Source organism: Scyliorhinus torazame, chromosome 18 (genome assembly GCF_047496885.1).
Source record: "Scyliorhinus torazame isolate Kashiwa2021f chromosome 18, sScyTor2.1, whole genome shotgun sequence".
NCBI lineage: Eukaryota > Metazoa > Chordata > Chondrichthyes > Carcharhiniformes > Scyliorhinidae > Scyliorhinus > Scyliorhinus torazame.
The window spans coordinates 37,063,660-37,089,351 of record NC_092724.1 but is presented as its reverse complement, the minus strand read 5'-3'; the positions used below and the strand labels follow the sequence as shown (position 1 = coordinate 37,089,351).

At 45.5% G+C, this 25,692-nt stretch overlaps 1 protein-coding gene across 4 annotated transcripts in view; it reads right to left on the bottom strand.

The window, feature by feature from the left end:
* acsbg2 (acyl-CoA synthetase bubblegum family member 2) overlaps positions 1–25,692 on the bottom strand; it is a 68,446-nt gene that overhangs the window by 21,537 nt on the left and 21,217 nt on the right. For 3 of the 4 annotated variants that reach the window (XM_072482572.1, XM_072482573.1, XM_072482574.1), the window contains exons 4-10: positions 21,844–22,109; positions 17,955–18,043; positions 14,253–14,373; positions 12,764–12,838; positions 10,640–10,789; positions 4,808–4,984; positions 1,126–1,307 (exon numbers count right to left, since the gene is read on the bottom strand). In XM_072482572.1, coding sequence (XP_072338673.1) covers positions 1,126–1,307; positions 4,808–4,984; positions 10,640–10,789; positions 12,764–12,838; positions 14,253–14,373; positions 17,955–18,043; positions 21,844–22,109 — 1,060 coding nt within the window. The remainder of the gene's footprint in view (positions 1–1,125; positions 1,308–4,807; positions 4,985–10,639; positions 10,790–12,763; positions 12,839–14,252; positions 14,374–17,954; positions 18,044–21,843; positions 22,110–25,692) is intronic. The other variant, XM_072482575.1, reaches the window with a different exon arrangement.

The window sequence follows — 25,692 nt, the reverse complement described above, 5'->3', positions numbered from 1 at the left end:
GAAGATAGCCGTAGCTTCAGCTGCCTGCGGGTAGAGTTCAAGACGATCAGGTTTCAGAGCGCCGTCCATTGTGAAAAAAAACCTAGTTGATTAAATTGATGACCATCAATTCAGTCGAGACAGTTTGTACCAAAGAACAGTGGCTTTAATCAACTAGATGTGTGCCAACCTGTAGCTTCTCCCACAGAGCCTGTCTCAGATCAGCCGGTTATATACCTCCAGAGGGGCAGAGCCACAGGCGGAGCCAACAGCAGCATCAACACAACAATTCAACAGTAACAGCAACAACAGTAAGTATATACAATAGTGGATGTCGATGACAATAGTAATAATAGAATAACAGTGAGTATATACAATAGCCATACGTGGCTCACCACACCAGTTATTTGAAACTGCGGAGCAGGATTTTTATTTTGGGGTCTGGACCCGGTTGCCAGAATCAGATTTGGGTCCCGACCCCGCAGCGTGTCAGAAATAGTCACCTGGATTGATGTTCAAAGGAATGCTCCATCATGGCCAATTAAAGACAGTGTGGGGAGCGGGCACACTATTGATGCTAGAATTTCAATAGGAAACCCTTCAGCACCAAGAATGCAGCAGGCAGCCAATGCAAGTAAGGGAGAGGAGGGGTGACTTAAGATGGAGTCCCCCCACAATCAGAGCTCCAGCCATCGTTCGATATTGGGGGCACCAGGTTGGGGGTAATAAGTTTCTGGAACACTGGCTTCCTGATCTGTCACTAGAAGGCTAGGCCGCCCGCCTTCACCGGGGGCCACTGCAGCGGGCCTGCCTAGCAACTGGAAAACTCAGTTGGCTGCTGAATAGGCTCCTTAGCCTTAACCCTGGTTTTATTGGCTACTTGCCGTTTGCTAGTTCACCATGACCTGGCCTGTTTGAAAACGGCCCAGAGGCGGCGCAAAGCCAGAAAAACTGGCACGTTGGCCAGCGGTGTGAAAGTCCAGGCTGCCCGCTTCTACTGAATATTCAACTCACTGTTGCAAGGAATTTACCCGGGTAAACTCGCTTGTGAAGTTACGCTAAAATTAAACAAATGATTGAAAATAAACTGGATTATCGAGAGAACGATAAGTCACAAAATCATAGTACACCCTACTTTAAACATACCCATTCATGCGATTTAGATTGGTTTTTAAACCAACATCTTTTGCCCAGGAAGCCACTTTCCTCCGCAAGGTTGAGGATTTTGCTCCTACAGTCTTCATTTTCTCTTGCATCTTCTCCCAGACACGGGGTACACCCATAAATGCTGTCGGCCGCACCTCCTTCATTGTTGCCACCAAAGAGCCCTGAAGTAAATGACAATTAGGACCCATACAAAAATTTGCTAAGGTGTGCCTGGCCCGACCTACAGTCCAAAAATCAATTGCACCCCGTTAATTCTTTAAGTGTACTGCAAATTATTTAAACCAAGAATCATACATGTCTATTAAGATATGGGTCTCCCTCCAGAGGTTCTTATTTGTATTTCAATGTCTCCCTATACTAATCACCAAGACCTTTAATAAAATAGATAGGAGCATCACGAGCTTCGTGTGGGCAGGGAAAGTTCCGAGAGTAAGGAGGGGGTTCCTTCAGCGTAGTAGGGACAGAGAAGGACTGGCACTACCAAACTTGGGTGATTACTATTGGGCCGCCAATGTGGCAATGATACGTAGATGGATGATGGAGGCTGAGGGAGCGGCGTGGAAAAGACTGGAGAGAAAGTCCTGTAAAGGGACGAGTTTAGAGGCGCTGGTGACGGCGCCGCTACCGTTCTCACCGAAAAGGTTTACCACGAACCCGGTGGTGGCGGCAACACCGAATATCTGGGGACAGTGGAGGCGACAGAGAGGGGTGCGGGGAGCCCTGGTGGGGTCCCCTATCAGGAACAACCATAGGTTCGCCCCAGGAAGATTGGATGGAGGATTTCAGAGCTGGTACCAGTTGGGAATTAGGAGGGTGGGAGATTTATTTATAGATGGGACTTTTGCGAGCTTGGGAGCATTGGAGGAAAAGTATAAGTTGCCCCGGGGAAATTTCTTGCGATATATGCAGGTGAGGGCGTTTACTAGACAACAGGTGAGGGAATTTCCGTTGCTCCCGACACAGGGGATACAGGACAGGGTGCTTTCAGGGGTGTGGGTCAGAGAGGGCAAGGTGTCAGAGATTTATAGAGAGATGAGGGAAGAGGGGGAGGAGTCGGTGGGCGAACTAAAAGGAAAGTGGGAAGAATTAGGGGAGGAGATAGAGGAGGGTATGTGGGCTGATGCCCTAAGCAGGGTAAATTCCTCTTCCTCATGCGCCAGGCTTAGCCTGATTCAATTTAAGGTGCTACATAGAGCACACATAACAGGGGCAAGATTGAGCAGGTTCTTTGGAGTGGAGAACAAATGTGGGAGGTGTGGCGGGAGCCCAGCAAACCACGCACATATGTTTTGGGCGTGCCCGGCACTGGAAGGGTATTGGAAGGGAGTGACGGGAGTGACTTCGCAGGTGGTGAAGGCCCGGGTCAAACCAGGCTGGGGGTTAGCTCTATTTGGAGTTGCGGAAGAGCCGGGAGTGCAGGAGGCGAAAGAGGCCGATGTAGTGGCCTTTGCGTCCCTAGTAGCCCGACGCAGGATCCTACTCATGTGGAAGGAGGCGAAACCCCCCGGACTGGAGGCCTGGGTAAATTATATGGCAGGGTTCATTAAACTGGAGCAGATAAAGTTTGCCCTGAGAGGATCGGCTCAAGGGTTCACCAGGCGGTGGCAGCCATTTCTCGACTACCTAGGGGAACGTTAGAGGGAAGACAGATGACCAGCAGCAGCAACCCGGGGGGGGGGGGGGGGGGGGGGGGGGGGGGGGGGGGATTAGTTTAGTTTAGGTCAATAGACAATGGGATTTTGTTACCTGTGTATTGTTAAAAATTTCTGTTTTGTTATTGTTTCGTTTGCTTTGTAAGAGGGAAAAATTGTTTGGAAAAAATTTTCAATAAAATATATTTAAAAAAAAGATATGGGTCTCGTCACAATATTGCTTTCAACAGGTGCTGCATTGAAACAAGTTTGACATAGCCACACATTACAGTAACATTAATCAGTTGGATACAGAATAAGAGGATCCTCATCTCCATGGTAATCTGCATTCCATAATTAGATTTATAAAAGTATAAGATTTATACAGGCAGTGACTTCTGGAAGATATTGATCTCCACAATAACCTTGCCCTAGTCTCCATCACCCTTTTCTATAAAATCCAGTGAACAGGGAAGCATCAAATCCAATCCCAATCACTTTAATGCCAGTTGCAATTCAATAGATTTGATCAATCCAATTTAGCTCAGTTGGCTAAACAGCTTCCGTACAGAGCGGATTAATGTCAATAACATGGGGTTCAATGCCCGTTATAGCGGAGACAGGCTCGGGGCCTACCTCGATGTCCTACCTATAGGGGAAAAAAAATAAAATCACAGCACTTGCCGTGGCTTAGGGAATAATCGCCACGCGCCTGCCTTTTGGACAGAGCCCTTCAGAAGATTACATTCATACAAACTGGCTACCATATTGGAATCATTTGAATGGTGAAACTTTGAAACTCTGAACACTCCAAATGCTGCAACAGGTCATTTGATCCCATCAGTCAAAGTTGGCGTTTATCCTTCAAAACAAACAGGTCCCATTTACCCACGGTATTATCCCTTTCGCACTCATTCCATGCATCATCTTTCTAACCAATTTTTCAATCTTTACATTAATTCTGTTTCAATCAAGAATTCCAGTTGAAAAAAATAAATGCAGCCTTACCCATTCTGCCAACTCCAGCCTCCCCACATTCTTTGCCCAAGTTGAACAGGCTCAAAGCTCTGGAAGTCCCTCCCTAAACTACTCTGCCTCTCTCCTCTCCTTGAAGGCCAACCTTAACAATCTAACGACTACACCAAGTTTTAGTCATCTTTCATCAATGTTCCCTCTAAGTTGCACAGGCGCAGGCAATGCAGTAATCAAGAAAGCGCGGCACCGGGAACAAACAAGCCGGGCACAAGCCAATGCTCCTTTTGAGATGTATGGCAATCGTAAAGGGGCCGCTCTGTGCAACAAATAGGTCACTCACGGCAAACAGAAATTAGAGGGGGCATTGGGGTAAATGTTCCGGTCCCACTCGCTGCAGGAAATGGCGCGGGCGGGACGAAAAATATGGCGGAACATTTAATGGTCCGCTGATCTTGGGCGGGAATTTCCAGTCTCCGGGCAGCCACGACAGGAAAATCCCGCCCAATATTCCAAACATTTCCATCTTTGGCTGGAACCAAGTTATATCTAATCATGTTGCGAAGCACCCCAGGGATGTTCTCCCAGGTTAGGGATGTTGCATATAAACAGTGAAATAAAATCAGAAAATGCTGGATAAACAGAGCAGGTCTGGGAGGACCTGTGAAGAGGGAAACAGGTCTGCGTGACCCTTCTACAAAACGGTTCAGGATCATATGGACTTGAAAAGGTTAAACTCAGTTTCTCTTGCTACAGATGGGGGATTGATCCAGCGTTTTGTGTTTATTTCAGGTTTCCAGCATCTGTGGCATTTTGCTTCAACACAAACACAGGTTGTTTTAGGCATACTACTTAAACTGGCTCATAACTCGTGCTCAAGGTATACAGGAAGTCCTGTGCTGCCAAAAAAACAAAAAAAGTTGAGAAACTGCATCGTGTCCAATTGTGCAGAAGTTACCAAATGCGTAACTCCTCCTCTTCTTATGGACGTGCAGACCATAAAAGTAGTATTTTACAAAATCAAAATAAACACATTTCACATTGCATTTTATTTATACCTTCAGTGCATCAGGTTGTGCAAAGTAAGTAGCTCCTCCAAACTTTATGGACAGCCAGATATCAATCATTTGCGCAGCAATATGACTGAGAGGCAGGTAACTAACAATTGCTTCTTGGCTTTCAGTGGCTGGCCGCAAGTTCACCATGGTTCCTGCTGAATAAGCTGTCCATGTTAGCTGCAGTTGCAAAAGAAGTATTGTTAATGGACCCATCGCCAGAAAGGTATCACTAACCTAAACACAAATGTACAGCTTTCGTCATTCCCATCCCCACCCACCATGAGGGGAGTAGTATAAGCTCCAGAAAGGAGTCCACACCGAGGTTGAGTCAAAGGAAAAAGGCTTAATGCAACAGGAATACAGAGTAGCTACTCTACTACAGGAGCCAGCTCACAGTTCATGGTCCTCCAGTTTTATACAGGTTGTAGAAGGGGGCGCCCTGCCCCTCAGTGAGGGAGTATGTATTCCCCATTTGGGAATATCAATCCCCCAATTTCATAAGTGTCCCATTACCGTCTTAAGGTGTCATAGTGTCCAGTGACCTGCTTAACCCCAGGTTATGACAGGGAGGGTGTTGCCGGCACAGCCTGTTCATTAGCCATCCCCATTTGCTCTTGCGTGACAGCTTTTTGAATGGCTCACAGTTCTTGTGTTGATGGCATTTTCAGTTTCAAATTTATAGGATCTGCTGATTCCACATCAGCTCTGGTAGCTGCCATGTACAGATGGGCACTTGGGGAACAGTACATACAGGTGCTGACTTCTGGAACATATTGCTGCAAGGGCAGCACAGTGGTTGACACTGCTGCATCACAGCGCCAGGGACCCGGGTTCAATTCTGGCCTTAAGGTGACTATATGTGTGGACTTTACACTTTCTCCCAGTGTCTGCGTGGGTTTCCTCCGGGTGCTCTGGTTATCTCCCATAGTCCAAAGATTTGAAGGTTAGGTGGATTGGCCATGCTAAATTGCCCTCAAGTGTCCAAAGGTTGGGTGGAGAGACAGAGCAGGGGATTTGGCCTAGGTAGAGTGGTCTTTGGAAGGGCCGGTGCAGATTTGATGGGCCGAATGGCCTCCTTCTACACTGTAGGTATTCTAGGAATTGATGCAAGGTCCCCCAAACTAGAAACTTTTTTTGTATCTTCATGTATAAGATGCAATTCTTGAAAAGGTTTGTTTTGCCTCACTGTTCGCAGGTAGCCAAGGAACTAAATGCTGCAACGGCTCACATTAAAACATAGCTCTTCAACCACACGTTTCATCTTCAAGATGAAAGGAGAACAAAAGAATCATATTGGATAAAAGTCATCGATGAGTCATCGGACTCGAAACGTTAGCTCTTTTCTCTCCCCACAGATGCTGCCAGGCCTGCTGAGATTTTCCAGCATTTTCTCTTTCTTAAAAGAATCATACTGATGAGTGACGATAACAATCCATAGATAGACTAGGGTAAAATGTAATGTAATAAAGGTGGGGGGGGCGGTGTCCACATCGCTCTGGATTGGTAGGATTTTAGCCAAAGTAACGGGAGAGTATGGAATCCAATTCCATAAAATTAAGTGGGACAAGTAGACAATGTAAAGACTTCCGGTGGCGCGTGCGAGCTGACACGCTGGAGAGGGGATCCCGGCGGCATTTCGGCGTTTTCCAGGGGTTTCGCCAGTAGCGATTTCTTCGGCTGTTGGGGCCTGAGGGACAAGCGCCAGGTCGGGCAGGTTTGGAGCCGGTGGGGACCCCCATGAATGGAGGAGCAGGGTCGTCGAGCCCAAAGCAAGCGGCGGGGGAGGAGTGTGGCCTGAGGAGAGGCCTGAATCCAGCACAAATGTAGAGGGGGAGCAGCACACACCAGGTGGCCCCTGCTGAAAATGCATGTTTGGGATGTTTGAAGTCCAGTCCCAGGAAGAGATGTCTTGAACTTTGATTTTTGAAATTTCTTTTATTTAAAAAAAAGTTTTTTTTTTTTTAATGTTTTTTTTATTATAATTTTATATTTTGCTTATTTATCCTATTATTTACCTCGAGATTGAAGAAAAGAAAAATATTAAGTGGTTATGGAATGCCCAAAACAGCTGTGAAGAAGAGAGGAAACACTGGTTCGCCGCCAAAGAAGAGGACCAGTAAAAACGCTGACAAGATGGCAGATGCCGGACCGCGTGGTGGGGCTGCACTACTTAGTGGAAAGGATGACCAAATGATGGCTGTGGGGCTGGAGAAGCAGTTTGAGAGGCACATGGAGGAAGGAGATGGTGGTCGCATGGAGATCATTGGTGGAAGAGGCAATCGTCCCGGTGAGGGTAGATGTGGCAAAGACATCGGCCGAGGCGAGAGAACAGGGTGAAAAGATGAAGGAAATGGAGGCGGCCCGGTAACTATAGACCAGTGAGCCTTACTTCTGTTGTGGGCAAAATCTTGGAAAGGTTTATGAGATTATGGTGTATAATCATCTGGAAAGGAATAATTTGATTAGACATAGTCAACACGGTTTTGTGAAGGGTAGGTCGTGCCTCACAAACCTTATTGAGTTCTTTGAGAAGGTAACCAAACAGGAGGATGAGGGTAAAGCAGTTGATGTGGTGTATATGGATTTCAGTAAAGCGTTTGATAAGGTTCCCCACGGTAGGCTACTGCAGAAAATACAGAAGCATGGGATTCAGGGAGATTTAGCAGTTTGGATCAGAAATTGGCTAGCTGGAAGAAGACAAAGGGTGGTGGTTGATGGGAAGTGTTCAGACTGGAGTCCAGTTACTAGTGGTGTACCACAAGGATCTGCTTTGGGGCCACTGCTGTTTGTCATTTTTATAAATGACCTGGAGGAAGGCGCAGAAGGATGGGTGAGTAAATTTGCAGATGACACTAAAGTCGGTGGAGTTGTGGACAGTGAGGAAGGATGTTACAAGTTACAGAGGGACATAGATAAGCTGCAGCGCTGGGCTGAGAGGTGGCAAATGGAGTTTAATGCAGAAAAGTGTGAGGTGATTCATTTTGGAAGGAATAACAGGAAGACAGAGTACTGGGTTAATGGTAAGATTCTTGGCAGTGTGGATGAGCAGAGAGATCTCGGTGTCCATGTACATAGATCCCTGAAAGTTGCCACTCAGGTTGAGGTGGTTGTTAACAAGGCATACAGTGTGTTAGCTTTTATTGGTAGAGGGATTGAGTTTCGGAGCCATGAGGTCATGTTGCAGCTGTACAAAACTCTGGTGCGGCCGCATTTGGAGTATTGCGTGCAATTCTGGTCGCCGCATTATAGGAAGGATGTGGAAGCATTGGAAAGGGTGCAGAGGAGATTTACCAGAATGTTGCCTGGTATGGAGGGAAGATCTTATGAGGAAAGGCTGAGGGACTTGAGGCTGTTTTCGTTAGAGAGAAGAAGGTTAAGAGGTGACTTAATTGAGGCAGACAAGATGATCAGAGGATTGGATAGGGTGGACAGTGAGAGCCTTTTTCTTCGGATGGTGATGTCTAGCACGAGGGGACATACCTTTAAATTGAGGGGAGATAGATACAAGAGAGATGTCAGAGGTAGGTTCTTTACTCAGAGAGTAGTAAGGGCGTGGAATGCCCTGCCTGCAGCAGTAGTGGACTCACCAACACGAAGGGCATTCAAATGGTCATTGGATAAACATATGGACAAGAAGGGAATAGTGTAGATGGGCTTTAGAGTGGTTTCACAGGTCGGCGCAACATCGAGGGCCGAAGGGCCTGTACTGCGCTGTAATGTTCTATGTTCCATGTTCTATATGTCGCAGCAAAGTGACAAGCTCATCTCGATGGGAGACGAACTACAGAGGGTGGTGGAGGTCAACAGAGGACTCCGAGCAAAGCTTGAGGACTTGGAGAATCAACCTCTCGACCCTGTGCCCTGGCGTGGCGCGGGGACCTGCTGGATTCTTGAGGCTTAAAAAGGTCAATTTTGAACTGAGGAGGAGAAGGATGGAGGGGTTCTACAATTCATGGGCATTATTCATTCTGCACTTTTGAGAATTGGATCACATCGAACATTTGGGGGATTGGGGGCTGAAGGACTATGTGTTAATGGTGACTATGGGTGATTCCGGATTCCTTTTTGTCATTTGTTTATGTTAACATGCAGGCTAATGTCTGGGGTTTGGTGGGAGGATGGGATCGTTGTTATTGACATGAGGATTGACATTACATTCATTACTGATTATTGTTTATTGTTGGGTGTAAATTTGGGAGAAAATGTGAAGGAGGAGAATCAAAAAATATTAAAAACAAAAAAGTAGGCAATGTAAGTGATGCAAACATGCAAGTAAAGTGACCATTATATAATTAGGTTTTTTTTTCTTGAATAAACAGCAACTGAAGAACAAATTCAATACAACAATGCCAAGAATGAGCTGGAGCTCTTTTCATTTAAGTCAATCAGTAACATTTGAATCTATAACGAGACGATGTGAATGTATCAAAGGGACAGGGGAAAGGAGCAACGGCCAGGGTGCCAGGCCATGGAGACACGCGGACACACATGTGCACACCCTTAGTTCAAGGGCAATTAGGGATGGGCAGCACAGTGGTTAGCACAGTTGCTTCACAGCGCCAGGGTCCCAGGTTCGATTCCCAGCTTGGGTCACTGTCTGTGTGGAGTTTGCACGTTCTCCCCGTGTCTGCGTGGGTTTCCTCCGGGTGCTCTGGTTTCCTCCCAGTCCAAAGATGTGCGGGTTAGGTGGATTGGTCACGCTAAATTGCCCAGTAGTGTTTAAACGTTAGGTGGGGGTTACAGGGATAGGGCGGAGGTATGGGCTTAGGTAGGGTGCACTTTCAGGGGCCGGTGTAGACTCGATGGGCCAAATTGCCTCCTTCTGCACGGTAAATGCTATGATTTCTATGATAAATACAGAGTCAATTTCTACACAGCATTCTGTTAGTTGCAGTGGTTTCTGAGCAAGAGGAAAAAAAGCTTTACTATTGAAAGCTGTTAAATTTTGGTGAATGTATTGATTGGAATTTGTAATTATGCACATTGTTTTTGTTTTTACTTTTTTTTTTTTTTTTGAGTACCCAATTCGGTTTTTTTCCCAATTAAGGGGCAATTGTGTGTGGCCAATCCACCTACCCTGCACATCTTTTGGGTTGTGGGGGTGAAACCCACGCAAACACAGGGAGAATGTGCAAACTCCACACGGACAGTGACCCAGAGCCGGGATCGAACCTGGGACCTCAGCGCCGTGAGGCAGCAGGGCTAACCCACTATGCCACCGTGCTGCCCTTTTAATTTACTTCTTGATAATAAAACTGATAATCAGGTGGTGCATTCATCTGGAGGTGCCCTCTCTTCTCTTACCTGCATCAGCAGCTCGGACCTCAAATGATGGGCCTGCCAATTTCTGTGCCGGAGGGCCACCTCATTGGGATGGGTCAGGCAGGTACTAACTGGCTGCCTCCTCCAAAACCTCCCTCTGGGTGGGTTCCCAAACCACATTTCCTCACGATGTGGAGATGCCGGCGTTGGACTGGGGTGAGCACAGTACGAAGTCTTACAACACCAGGTTAAAGTCCAACAGGTTTGTTTCAATGTCACTAGCTTTCGGAGCGCTGCTCCTTCCTCAGGTGAAAGAAGAGGCACGAAGAGGAACATACCTCTTCATTCACCCGAGGAAGGAGCAGCGCTCCGAAAGCTAGTGACATCGAAACAAACCTGTTGGACTTTAACCTGGTGTTGTAAGACTTCGTACATTTCCTCACAGCAGCAGAGGAAGAAAGACCCACTACAAAACTTGTTTGGGAAGCTATATGTTTTTTTAGAAAAGGCTTTAATAACATTAAAATCAATCATGAATAAGATGCATGATGTTAATGGGGTGACTCTTACATTATCATGGCTCAGCATGACACCCTTCGGTGGTCCAGTGGTCCCTGAGGTATAGATGAGCGTGCAACATTGATTTGGTTTCTGGGAGGCAATGATCTCGTCGAGTTGTGAATCGGGCACATCCTTCCCAAGCTGCATGAATTCTGCCCACTTTGGAGAGAGAGAGAGAGAGAGAGAGAGAGAGAGAGAGAGAGAGAGAGAGAGAGAGAGAGAGAGAGAGAGAAGCACATCATCAGAGGCATCTCCAGAAGCAGTCTACAAATCTGCTGCTTTAGAATATTCTACCTCAAGAAAGAAAAATACATTCAGTAAATTCAAAACTCCACCACAGATTAAACTCAAGTGGACTCAGTCTTAACTATACCATATCTATCTCAGCATTTTGTCCTTCTATCTTTCAAGGTGTCTTCTAACAAACCCTGCCCCGCCCACCCCCACGACACTTCCAGCAACGGAGGCAGCACGCCATTGGTTGCCGGTGGGATCCTCCTGTCCTGCTGATGTCTACGCAGTTTGCCTGGCTGTCGCCACCTCCGGAAGTCACCTTTGTCAGGACTGGAAGATGCTGCCAACCGCAAGGGCTTAGGTTATATAATAATTCAAATGGAACAGACGTGCAAGATAACAGAATGAATAAATAAAAATGATAAAAAGGTATGTGATGTAACGTAGCATATAATAAAGCAATCGTATGTCAGAAAATGTCACCTGGCTAGCTAAAAACTAAAAATGTGTCCCATGCACAAAGATGTTTAGGTGAAGCCACCCGGAAGCAGAAGATTTATTTTCAGTGGAAATCTTCTTACACTGTCAGTGTTGTGGAAGCAACAGTGACATCCCAGAATTGGTGGGCAGTCCCAAACTAGAGTAGCTGAGCATCCTCACTGGGACAACTTGGAAGTGCTAGATGTATACATCAGGAGTGAACCATAAAGATTACAACACAGGAGAAGCCTCTTAATCTCAACTGTATCAATATCAACTGTTCAACTGAAGCCATCTGATCTAATCCAGTTTTCTTCTCTATACGTCCCCTTTCAAATAGCCAATCAATTTCATTTTAAATTGTGGTGCAGTCTTTGCTTCAAAATGGGACAAATATGTTCAAACTTTCCTCATTGGTTAACTGATTATCCTCACTATGTACGTACAGATGAGCATACGAATTAGGAGCAGGAGTAGGCCATTCAGCCCCTCGAGCTGCTCCGCCATTCAGTAAAGTCATGACTGTTTGGATTAGAATTTCAACCCCACATTCATGCCAACCCTGATAACCTTTCACCCTTTGTTAATCAAGAATCTGCGTTGAAAATATTCAAAGACTCTGACCCACTGCCTTTTGAGTTCCAGAGACTCATGACACTCGCGAAAAAATATTCTCCTCATCGCCATCTTAATGAGCGATCCCTTATTTTTAAACAGTGACCCTTAGTTCTGGATTCGCCGACAAGAGGAATCATCCTCGCCACATCCATCCTGTTCATACCCCTCAGGATTCTAAAGATTGTGATCAAGTCACCTCTTACTCTTCTGAACTCTAGTGGATACAAATCTAACCTCTCCCAATTTTCCTCCACAAGACAACCCATCCAGTCTGGTATTACTCCAGCAAACCTTCTCGGACCGGTTTTAAACGGATTTACATCTTTCCTTAATTAGGGGAAAGCAATCCTGTACATAATACTCCAGGGGCTGGTTTAGCACACTGGGCTAAAGCGCTGGCTTTTAAAGCAGACCATGGCAGGCCAGCAGCACGGTTCAATTCCCGTACCAGCCTCCCCGAACAGGCGCCAGAATGTGGCGACACGGGGCTTTTCACAGTAACTTCATTTGAAGCCTACTTGTGACAATAAGCAATTTTCATTTCATGTGGCCTCACGAATGCCCTGTACAACTGAAGCATAACCTCCCTACTTATGTTTTTGTCTTATTCTCTATATATTTGAATTCCAATCCCATAAGGGAATATTGTTTAGCAGCTAGTCATAAATAAGAGATTTAATTACCAACACTGTTGAAAATATTTGTGCTGCATAATGCCACCACCAGTTGGAATTCTGCATTCCTACATGCTTATTCCATCAAATCCAAAAAGGTTTATTCAGCAGAATAAGTTATACCTACAGTGTAAAGATTTGGTCTCTTCTCCTTCAGTTCATCCTTGTACTGTACAATTGCTTTTAGGTGCGGAAGCCTAACCTGAATTTGAAAACAGATCGTTATATATAACACACTTGCATAAAAAATAAACACACATGCTAAACGTGCAACTAATGATATTCTCCTAAGATATTACGGCCTAGAAATTATTATTATTTTTAAATTTAGAGTACCCAATTCAATGTGACCAATCCACCTCGCCTGTACATCTTTGGGTTGTGGGGGCAAAACCCACGCAAACACAGGGAGAATGTGCAAACTCCGCACTGATAGCGACCCAGAGCCGGGATTGAACTTGGGACCTCTGTGCCGTGAGGCAGCAGGGCTAACCCACTGCGCCACCATGCTGCTCAAGGCCTGGAAATTGTGCAAGATATTGGAATGGAAATACTCAATACATTCAATAAACAATTAAGAACACCGAAATTCAATGCGAAAATTAGCTAACATTCTCATGGTTGGCAAATGGTAATGGGAAGCCAGGAATTGATGATAACTGTAGAAAGAATTAAAAGACTAGAAATAACATTCTTTTATACAGAGGCTGGCTGGGATATAGAATATTCTGCCACAAATGGTTGTTAAAGCATTGTAAAAAGAAAAAAGGTAATTTATTGACAAAGAGGAATATTAAAGGGCATGAAGAACAAGCAGAAAATGGAAGGTTAAATGTTGGGGGTAAGTACTGGCATTGTCCGGAGAGCCTGAACGCCCGGTTCTTTTGTTGTTGTGCTCCATGTTTGCAGGAAAACTCTCAAGCACAAAGTATTAATAGACAATGAAAACATTGACCAAACACAATGAAGGGTTAACAGTAGGAGTACAGGAATACCAGAGTGTGTGTCCAACAATAATAGATCTCAAATCTTAGACTTTATATCTCCCATTGAATTTTCAAGAAACACAATAGTGATCAGAACAACAAGTGCAAAGCCAGCAGCGAGGGTTCAATTGCCATACCGGCCGAGGTTACTCAACCTTGCCCGAGGTCTGGTGATTCTCAGGTTAAACCACCACCATTCAGCTCCCCCCTCAGGGGTTGGTTTAGCACACTGGGCTAAATCGCTGGCTTTTAAAGCAGACCCAGGCAGGCCAGCAGCACTGTTCGATTCCTGCACCAGCCTCCCCGAACAGGCGCCGGAATGTGGCGACTGGGGGTTTTTCCACAGCAACTTCATTGAAGCCTACTTGTGACAATAAGCGATTTATTTCATTTCGATAGAGGAAAGCAATCTATGGTCACCTGGGACCTTTGGATAAGAAATGACTTGCATCATTTGGCTGATATGTGCCTAAGCACAATGTTGTAACCCTTAGCCAACCCATATAGAAAACATTGACCAACATGTTTGAAATTCTTTTTTTTTTTTTTAATTTTAAAACGAGGAAAGGACAAAAAAAAACACAAAAATCATCTTGATTCACCACACAATTTCAGGAATAGTCCACAAACCTGCAAGATCTTCTGTAGTTGTTTGTTGTTCTCTACGACCAAGATATCGGCTTCGCTATCACTTGCCACATAGTGACAGGCTTCAGCCGAATTTGTAGTATAGATTCCAATGGCCAATCCACTTTAGAAAAAGAGAATAAAGAAATCTTTAAACATGCAAAGGCTCTAAAAATCTGAAGCCATTCCAATAGATAGGTCTAGAGTTGAGGTCTAGAGAGTTTGGCAGGGAGTTTGGCAGGTCTAGCGAGTTTAGCAGAACAGCAACAATGTTGACAGAGTGGTCCGGAATTGGGATTTTGGCAGCAGTTAGGGGAGGGAAAAGTGTGATCTCGCCTCACCTTGGGTGCCTGTTGTAAAATCTTTGCTTTAATAATCTTTATTATTGTCACAAGTAGGCTTACATTAACACTGCAATGAAGTTACTGTGAAAATCCCCTAATCGCCACACTTCAGCGCCCGTTCGGATACACGGAGGAAGAATTCAGAGTGTCCAATTCACTTAACACTCACGTCTTTCGGGACTTGTGGGAGGAAACCGGAGCACCTGGAGAAAACCCACGCAGACACGGGGAGAACGTGCAGACTCCGCACAGACAGTGACCCAAGCCAGGAATCGAACCCGGACCCCTGGCACTGTGAAGCAATAGTGCTAACCACTGTGCTACCGTGACTGACATGGACTTTAAATTCAGGAGTCACTTTACAGTTCATGCAGCACAGCATACCATGCAGCTCAACTTGCTTATGCTTTCAAAAAATATATATGTACTCCACATAAATTTCCTCTGATGTACCCATTGAGTATCTGAAGCAACCAAGCTATTTGTCCCGGTCACATCCTGTAGTAACGAATTCCATGTTCTAACCAATCTGGTAAAGACGTTTCTCCTAATTTTCCTATAGGATTTATTTGCAGCGGTCACATATTTATGGCATCCTGGTCTTGGATTCTCCCACAAGTGCCCTGTCCACATCTACCCAGTTAACCCATTCATAATTTATTTTTAAAAAACCTCCACCAGCTTTGCTCAAACTCTTCTCTTTCCTTCTTTAAAAAAAAAAATGTAGATACCCAATTCATTTTTTCCAATTAAGGGGCAATTTAGTGTGGCCAATCCACCTACCCTGCACATCTTTGGGCTGTGGGGGCGAAACCCACGCAAACACGGGGAGAATGTGCAAACGCCACACGGACAGTGACCCAGAGCCGGGATCAAACCTGGGACCTCGGCGCCATGAGGCCGCTGTGCTAACCCACTGCGCCCAGTCTTCTTTCCTAAAGGCAACAAAAAGTGACAATCTATTTAACCATCCCCGATAGCCATGATCTTGCAGGTCTTATAAATCTTTCTTTCCTCTGCACTTTCTCCAGTGCTTCTATTCCTCTTTGTGTAGCATGGAGGCCAAACTAGGTGCAGCCTGACAGAGGTCCTATATACTTTAAGAGAACTTCACTACAGTTTGAATTTCAGATTCCTGGAAATAAATCCCAGTAGTTTGTTAGCATTTTTAATTGCTTTGCTGCCCGGAGATGCCACTTTTAATAACTTATTCAATTTTATCCCCAAGTCCCTTTGCTCTTACAACACATACAGTTCTTCTAAGGTTAGATGATGCTTTTCTTCTACCAAAGTATGGTGGAAGGGAAGTGATGCACCAGTTGACCTGCATATAAAATAACCCCGTTTTCTTTGTTGCCAAAATGCATGTTTAGGCAGTCAATCACCTATTTTTCAGCAAATAGATGCATGTTTAGGGCATTAGGAGTGGGCCTCAACCTTACATCTCAGAGATGAATCTTCTACGGAACTTATGCATACATGTACCATAAACTAGTATCTCTGCTGTCTCCTTCCACTTCCTTTGAAGATGCATACTACCCAAACCTGGGGTCATATCCACTTGTAGTTTTGAAAACTCCTTTCCCATTCTAACTGCATTGACATTCTTTGTACGCTGATCCTCCAGTAAAATGCTCATTTTTCATTACCACTTTTTGGTAAATATGGGAGCAAAATAGTTAGTTCATGCTTCAGTCATTTCTCGATCCTGCTCAGCATCTGTTTGTGCTCCTACCCTTATACAATGATAGTTGTGTTTTGGGAATACTCATTATTTCTTTTTATGTTCCCCAATAGTTTGATTTTGCAATTTATTTGCCTTTGCAATTTTTAAAAACTTCTCCCTCAAGGTTGCTGCATTTTCTTTTGTTTGCCTTCAGTGCGGATATTTTTTTTGGAAACAGGTCTCTCTTCAGCGTCATTTTTTCCTTTCATTCTTTGACGTGGAGGGTTGTGAATCTTTGGGACCCTCTGCCCCAGAGGGCTGAAAGCTCAGCCATAGAGTATATTTAAGGCAGAGATTAAGATCGCTGATTAACAATAACGTAAAGAGATATGGGGATAGAGTGGGTAAAAAGCATTGCAGTGTCTGATCAGCCATGATCTTACTGAATGGCAGAGGAGGCTCGATGGGCTGAATGGCCTGCTCCTATGACCATTCATAGTTCCCCTGATGTAACATTGTGTTTGAACTCTTATTAATTATCCTTTAAAACGAGTTCTCATTGTATTCCCCCCCTCCCCATTTATCTTTAATTCCAGTCTGGTTTCCTCATAATTTGCTCTTACTCTCAATCTTAAACTTTACGATGTTGGACTTTTGGTCGATAGGTTAGTGTATTCTCTGTACCGCATGTTAGATATGCAAGGTGTTGGTACTTTGTTTTCCAAACATGGGACCTTGACATTTAACCTGCTGTTCCTGCAGTGACGTGGGCAGGTCTGTGAATAACAGGGCCAGAGTGGAAACGCAAGGTTTGCAATACAAATTAATTGCACAACTGCTCTCGAAATATGTTGTTGAAAGAGAAAAGAGCTGGATGGGAGAGATGAGGTGGTGGGGGGGGGGGGGGTTAAGAGAAGGGATTTGGCAGAAGGTGCAATGCAGTGCCTCACAAGAATGTGAAAAATGTGATAATGACAAGTGTGGAATGAAAGAACATTTTGTTTTGTCTGCAAGAAGCTTGTCAGAATGAATCTCCATGCTTTATACTGCCCAACAGGGCGGTGTTGGAGTATTGGCAATAACATTCTTTAACAGCAAGCTTTTTATTATTTCACTGCCTGCATAAAGACAATACACATCCTTAAACAATGACTCACTGAAATGTACTCCGACTATTGGGGCTCATACCTGCTAGCCTATGCCCCTATGACATATTTGGTTCTGTTGTTTACTTGCTTTTAAATAAAGATCTGACTATTTTGAGGCAATGTTGTATTTATTTTTCCATGCATTCACTGCTAACTTTTTGACTAAAAGCATTTTCCACATTCTCTTCATCAGAATAAACAGTTCAGGTTGAGTTTGTATACAGATGGGTCAACACTAACAATCCAGGACTCGAAGGATGATAATCTTGAATGAGATGCAGTCATTTAGCAATGAAATATGTGACTAAAGCCAAAGTTACATTTTTGGATTGCGGGATTTTATAAATGGCTCCACTATCCAGTGATGTGCTAGACCATGTCTGTGCTAAGGTAGACATGTCATGGGCTCAAAAGGGTCTGCCTGCATTAGCATCAAGCTTTACACATGAAGTATGGAGACTTGGACTGGTACCAGAGGGCTGCCACCCCAACATGACTGAAGGGAAGCTGTGCACCACTGCAGTCTAATCAATAATTTGTGCCATACCCTGCCAGAATCGCTCCGATATCTGCGATGAACCACTCGGGAGAATTGAAACCAAGGATTCCAACACCGTGGAAACGTCGGAGGCCAAGCTGCAAGCAAAAATGGTTTAAAAAATAAGTTTTTACAATGGCGTTTCCATGGGCAAATGAACAAATTATAGCCCATAAAACACGGAAAAACTATTTTCACAATGGACACATTTTAATTTTAAACCAATTAGGCGACCTAACGATTTAATAATTGCAGCGAGTTTGGGTCCCCATTCGACTCGAGAATAGATTACCGAGTTGGCAAAAATGAGCTTTTGATGTGAGACGGCTGGAAGTTCCATTGTAAACTAGAATGGGAACATCTATACAGGTGCGTGGGGTTTAACTGGCAACCACAACGAAGCAGAAATCTCAACATTCAAGTTAAGTAACTCATAAGATGGAAGTCTGCTAAAGGGCTGAGAATATAATAATAAGAATCGCTTACCGTCACAAGTAGGCTTTAATGAAGTTACTGTGAAAAGCCCCTAGTCGCCACATTCCGGCGCGTGTTCGGGGAGACCAGTATGGGAATTGAACCGCGCTGCTGGCCTTGTTCTGCATTGCAAGTCAGCTATTTAGCCCACTGTGCTAAACCAACCCCTCTAATGGTAAAGCAAGTGCCATTAGGAAAAGTCACCAAGGATACACTGGGCTCGGAAGGCCAGGCATGAATTGGGAGCAATGAGACACAAATTAGATATGCAAGGATAGTTAGGATGGTTGAAACAATACCAAATTGGTTAGTTAGGAGCTGTAATCCACCTTTTTCTCCCCCCCCCCCCCCCCCCCCCCCCCCCCCCCCCCATGGGATGTGGACATCACTGGCAGTTCCAGCATCATCACCCAATTGTCGAGTGGACCGCGGAAATTGTGTGTATCTCGTGTATCTTAATCATGTGTATTATTTGCAGAGTACGTCGCTTCACAAACATTCTTGTGCAACATAATCAGCGACATATTTGAGAGTGTGCTTCATAAACTATTAGAAATAGCTGCATTTGCCGGGGTGCAATGGGAGCATTGGTGAGGTCCCCGATCAGGGGTAACCACCGGTTTGTCCCGGGGAAGATGGGGGGGGGGGGTTCCAGAGCTGGCATCGGGCAGGGATTGGAAGAATGGGGGACCTGTTCATCGACAGGACGTTTGCGAGCCTAGGGGCACTGGAGGAGAAGTTAGAGTTACCCCCGGGAAATGCCTTTAGATATATGCAGGTGAGGGCTTTTGTGAGGCAACAGGTGAGGGAATTCCCGTTGCACCCGGCACAAGAAGTTCAAGATAGGGTGATCTCAGGTGTATGGGTCAGGGAGGGCAAGGTGTCGGAAATACACCAGGAGTTGAAAGAAGAGGGGGAAGCGCTGGTAGAAGAGTTGAAGGGTAAATGGGAGGAGGAGCTGGGGGAGGAGATCGAGGAAGGTCTGTGGGCTGATGCCCTAGGTAGGGTTAATTCCTCCTCCTCCTCCTCCTCATGTGCCAGGCTCAGCCTGATACAATTTAAGGTGGTCCACAGAGCGCACTTGACGGGGGCGAGGTGGAGTAGGCTCTTTGGGGTAGAGGACAGATGTGGAAGGTGCTCAGGGAGCCCGGCGAACCATGTCCCTATGTTTTGGTCATGCCCAGCACTGGAGGGGTTCTGGAGAGGAGTGGCGGGAGCAATATCTCAGGTGGTGAAAGTCCGGGTCAAGCCAAGCTGGGGGCTCGCAATATTTGGAGTAATGGACAAACCGGGAGTGCAGGAGGCGAAAGAGGCCGGCATTCTGGCCTTTGCGTCCCTAGTAGCCCGGCAAAGGATCTTGCTAATGTGGAAGGAGGCGAAGCCCCCCAGCCTGGATAAATGATATGGCTGGGTTCATAAAGTTGGAGAGGATTAAGTTCGCCTTGAGAGGGTCTGCGCAGGGGTTCTACAGGCGGTGGCAACCGTTCCTAGACTATCTCGCGGAGCGTTAGAGGAAGGTCGGTCAGCAGCAGCAGCAACCTTGGGGGGGGGGGGGGGGGGGGGGGGATATATATAGATTTTTAAAAAAAAAAAATAGCTGCATTTTTGGGCAGCACGGTGACGCAGTGGGTAGCACTGCTGCCTCACGGCACCGAGGTCCCAGGTTCGATTCCAGCTCTGGGTCACTGTCCGTGTGGAGTTTGCACATTCTCCCAGTGTTTGCATGGGTTTCGCCCCCACATCCTAAAGATGTGCGGGGTAGGTGGATTGGCCACACTAAATTGCCCCTTAATTGGAAAAAATGAATTGGGTAATCTAAATTTATTTTAAAAAATAGCTGCATTTTTATACAAGTTTGACTACCGTCAGCTGATGGCAATGTAAAAAAACATTTGAAACAGTTTGCGTAATAGTCCGTAAAAGATTTAGATGACAATCTGCTCTCCGCATAAAAGCTGCTGTGCTATGCCATTGCCGAGGACATCCAAGAGTCAACCAGATTGTCACAGATCTGGAGTCACATGTAGGCCAAACCTGGTACGGGTGGATTTCCTTCCCAAAAGGACATTAGTGAACTAGATGGGTTTGTAGGACAATTGGCAATAGTTGTCATGGTCACCTTACTGAGACTGGGGCGTGATTGAATGGCTATGCTGCTGTTTGCCGCGGCGCAGCTTGGCCAATAGAAGCCGGGAGCTCCCACACCTGGGATCTACCCAGCTCGCGAGATGTTGCGATGTAATTCCCGCTCTGTGTGGACAGGTTCACCTTTAGGCAGATCTGCACCTTAAAGCAACACAGCTAGTCTCACTTTAATGTGCAGCTTCCCGAGGTACCAGAGATGTTGGGATCTATTCACTTTGCCTTGGAGACCTTGGGTGAGCGCTGTTCAGTACTTTCTCCACAATCATGGACCAGACAGAATGGCACTCGTGGGGGTCTTCCAGGATCAGAGGCCCCCAGTTACATGCCCTTGGCGCTGCTGGTGCCACCTGAGCACCTTGGCATTTCCAGCCTGGCAGGGGCACCTAGGTGCCAGGTTGTCATTGCCAAGATGGCATGTTCTGTGCGGTGGCGATTTGGCCGGGGATGCCCGAGGACCCTCCTATAGTGGGGCTTGGCGGCTCAAGAGATCATGGCGTCTCAATCGCTCGCTACACCGAGGAGTTCTGGCGAGCAGATCTCCACAGTGCATAAGACGGGGCTGTGTGTGTTCTTGGCCGCGCATTCGCTGCTGAGGCCCCCTACCTACATGGGTGCCATTTTATAGCATTGTGCTTCGCAGCGCTACGAGCGCGAGGAAACACTCGGCTAAATTCGCTCACGATGGGACTTTGATCCCATTTAGTTAAATTCTACCCGAGGTTTTCAATTGCAGATTTTGTTGTCCGAATTTAAATTCTACCAGCAGTTAGACTGGGATTTGAGCCCACAGCATTAGCTCGGGCCTCAGGATTACTCATCAATACTACCAATACGCCCTACATGAGCACAGGCGTGAGGTTTCATGACCCAATGTCGGAACAGCGAATGGGGAAGGCCACAGTAATCAGCCCCCCAAAATAAAAAAAGTCCCCAAAATTTCAGGAAATGTATTTTATAGAGTCAGAATGAGCCCACTCTCACTCCCGTCAATATCATCTATTCCACTCACTCCAGACAAACCATTGGGAGCCGTCAATAAACCCAAACTACCAAGCTGATTAGGGGCACCCAATAGCTACCTGCAGTTCTCCTGAATGACAAAGATGAGGCCCAAAGACAAATTTACAAGTCACCAGCTTTGCTTATAGACGCATCCGTGAGTCAGGTTAGATTTAACAATTAATTTTCTATTCAATTAAAAAGCCATCCAAATAAGTTTACAGACAGCATGATATACTCTGGAGCCGAGAACGTTTCAGACATAAGTATTTCCACTTACCTTCAGAAAACCTTTTGCAGCATCTCTGCATTCATTATAGTACTGCTTGAACGTGATCTTCTTCCACTGTTCACCGTGCTTTGATGCTAGGGCCATATAGTCCCCGTACTTTTCAATGGACTCCATGAACATCTGATGCACAGTAACTGGTGGCTGTTCTGGGCAATTTGACTGGTCCATTCTCAGCGTTATCTCATCATCTTGGTTTGTGGTGCATAACTTTGGGCCAGCGGAGCCTAAATTCTGCGTAATTATCTGAAGCACATCTAAAGAAAATGAGAGCAAGGTTATTTAGTGCTTGGCTTGGTCTCCATTGGCCACAAGCCACTTAAGTTCAGTCCACACCGGTTATACAATTATGCTGAAGCATTTGCACCAAGAGGCACTCCAGTCTTCACAAATGTTCAGAAAATGAATTTACAAGGCACGGATTTTCATAAGAGTCAGAAGGAGGTCACCCAGCTCTACAGAGAGCTCGGAAACCTGTCCTCATTATGCAGACTTGGCTCAGAACACCGATGCGTGAAGTAAGTATCCCAGTGGGGTGGAGGAGGTTCTGTTTTGATCAACAGTTTATGATAGCAAGTTGCTCTTGTCCATGGTCTCTTTGGTCAATGCCCCAATGTTTCTTTGCAGCAGATTAAGCAGCAGAAGCCAGTGTTATTGGTGCTTCAATGGTCTGTCTGGACTGACTCTTTTATAGGGTCGTAGGAACAGCAGTTTCTTTTTCCAAAAGGTGACTTGTGAATGGGTGGTTGTATTGCCTGAGCAGCTCCACATAAACCATTGTTACGATATGTACACAGGGTGAATTAGCATGGATGTTTCTACTTCGGGGCCATATAGACTACCAAATTTCATTTCACATCAAACCAACGCAGAAAAACATGCATCTGTCTAAGCATGGGTCAAGTCCAGGTTGAACAAGTTAAAGATATCAAGGGGAATTTAATTCCCATGCCCCTCCCTCAGAAATCAGCAAGTGGGCTGGGAGGTGGGGAAGGTGAGGAGTGGGCAGCCCAATTAATGTGGTGACATGAAGGACCTCATCCCAATGCCACTACTATTCTACCAGTTGCATGGAACCTTACACCATTTGGTAGGTCACCCAGTGGGGCCTCCATCTTTGTTCCTAGTGGCACTGCTGGGACAGGGGAACTGCCTGATTGGCTGGCAGCCTTAGGGAGGTAATGGCATGGTATTCTGATGGGACTTCTGAAAATCACTATGAGGGAGTAATTGAAAAATTGTCATCTGGCTGGCGGAAAGGGCCTCTGCGCAACCATTAAATTCAGCCCATCAAGTGCCCCATTCTCAAGGGTGGCACGGTGGTGCAGTGGTTAGCACTGCTGCCTCAGTCCCGAGTACCTGGTTTCGATCCTGGCCCCAGATCAAAGTCCATGTGGAGTTTGCACATTCTCCCAGTGTCAGCGTGGGTCCCACCCCCTCAAACCCAAAGGTGTGCAAGAGTGGTGGATTGGCCACGCTAAATTGCCCCTTAATTGGTATTCAATTTTTTTTTTCTTCAAGTACCCATTCTCTTTTTCTTAAAAATTAGATTAGATGGTCAAAACCAAAATGTGTACAAACCAAATTTATTCAGCCTCAAGGGCTATTAGGAATGGGCAATAACTGCTGGCCTTGCCAGCAATGCCCATATTCCAAGAATTTTAAAAAAATATCGAAAACCCATAACGGACTTGCATTTTCATCAAACAAGGATGTTTTATTTAAAATAAATTTTACAGTACCCAATAATTTTTTTCCAATGAAGGGGCAATTAGCGTGGTCAATTGCCCTACCCTGCACATCTTTGGGTTGTGGGGGCGAAACTCAGAAACACGGGGAGAATGTGCAAACTCCACATGGACAGTGACCCAGAGCCGGGATCGATCCTGGGACCTCGGTGCCGTGAGGCAGCAGTGCTAACCACGGTGCCACCATGCTGCCCCCAATGAGGGTTTTCTAATCTTCCCTTCATGCAACTGGTGTCGAGCATAAATTGAATATTTGTTCATATACCAGACTACTCCTTCCTATAAAATCAACAGAAGCCACTTCATCATTTATTAACCACTCTCCAAACTATTTGCTAACTAAACATGTAATGTTTAATCAAGCCAAAGTTATGGAAGGCACTGATGGGCAAAACACTTTGTTCCTCCTACATTAGGTCAGTGTGCTCCGGAACAATGTCAGCCTCGCCTCTTCACCTTGAGCCTGAACATGGTGTCGCAGGCGACCCGAAGCTTGGTCTCCAGGCTGCTGCCAACAAAGGAGGTCCTAGAAGCTACTAGAAACCTGCTGTACAAAATGGAAGCTCCGACAAATGCCACAAAACGTGTGCGGAGAACCAACATTATAGTTTTCCACACCGGCCCAGCAAAGAGAAAAATCCACTTTATACTCTTCACTGCCACATATCTTGAACAATTCCCAGTTCTCTTTTGCTGAATGCTAGTACCCAGCCACTTTACAAAGGAATCACATTTCTGGCTGTACTTGAAACACGTTTCCCATCCTTAGGGAAACATGCAACCTCTCGGCTGACGTACATCAAGATGGAAACTTGTCATCGTAACATATTAGTCTACTGTTCGGAGGTTCAGTTAGATGATACTTTTGGGGCAAGGTGGAAGGAACTGGATTTTGAATTTGATTAGGTTTTACCGACCCAGAAATCTTTTGTTATTGGCACTGGGCATTCAAAACCAAGACATCTCATTGCCAGCAGCCCCTTATATTGCTGAACACATTTGTCATGGTTATAGAAACAATGTGAACTTTAGATTGGTGACAACAAAAGAATTTGCATTTCTAAAGCACTTTCATGTCTTCACAGTACAAAGCCTTTCTTATTCAATTAATTACTTGCAGTGCAGTGACATATTACATGGGTGAATATTACAATCAATCAATTTGCATACACCCAGGTCCCATAAATAATAATGTGATGCTGGCATCAAGCTTCTCCTATGGCATAATCCACAAAAGGCCCAAGGATACCCTGGCTGGCTATGCAGAGGAGACATAATGCTCAAGTTTCCCTGCAAACTCATTACCATAAACCCGCACATATAATCATGAGTCAGTACAATCCAGTGTGACTAATTATAATGGATTCGTGACTTGACATCCTCCAGGGGCTGTGCAGAGAGTGGGATTGCCAGGAAATGAGCTCATCTTCAACTCACTGATTTAATCCTCTTGGTCTTACTGTTGGCTTCATTTGACTGCTTTGATCAGTCCTTGGTACACAAGCCCCATGGCCAACTGAAGCCACACAGGTACCCTGCTCTGCTGAATGCGAGACTGCCTTTTGAGATTCATTTAAAAAGAATTCAAAACAACCGCAGCTGCTACAAGAGAGAAAGAGAGAGAGCCACGGCTAGAGTTTCAACGGCCAGCTGGGTACCTGCAGATATGGGTGATTGGCATCGGGTTAATGTTACCTGTGGCCCAAGAGGTTCAGGACTCATGGAGACATCATGTAGAACTGGGTGAACCATAAAGGCCATTTCTGAAATTAATGCAATATTAAAGAACCAACCCCTCCCCCCACCCCAGAATGCAAAACTCCCCATTTCAACCTAGGTACGGTTATTTTTGTGAGCAGGGGTGGTTTCTTGCAAATGAATTTCACTTATGAAGCAGTGCAAAAAGTTGAAGACAGTCCAAGTGCAACATGATTGTGACATTACATTATTTTAATATGAAGTACATCTACACCACATTAATCGGTTTCCTAGATTCTGGTTGGCGGGGGGCTCCCATGATGCTCTTCTACAACAGCGATCACAGTTTGAAAGTACTGCATTGGCTGTAAAGCAGTGGAGTCATTTTGTGGTC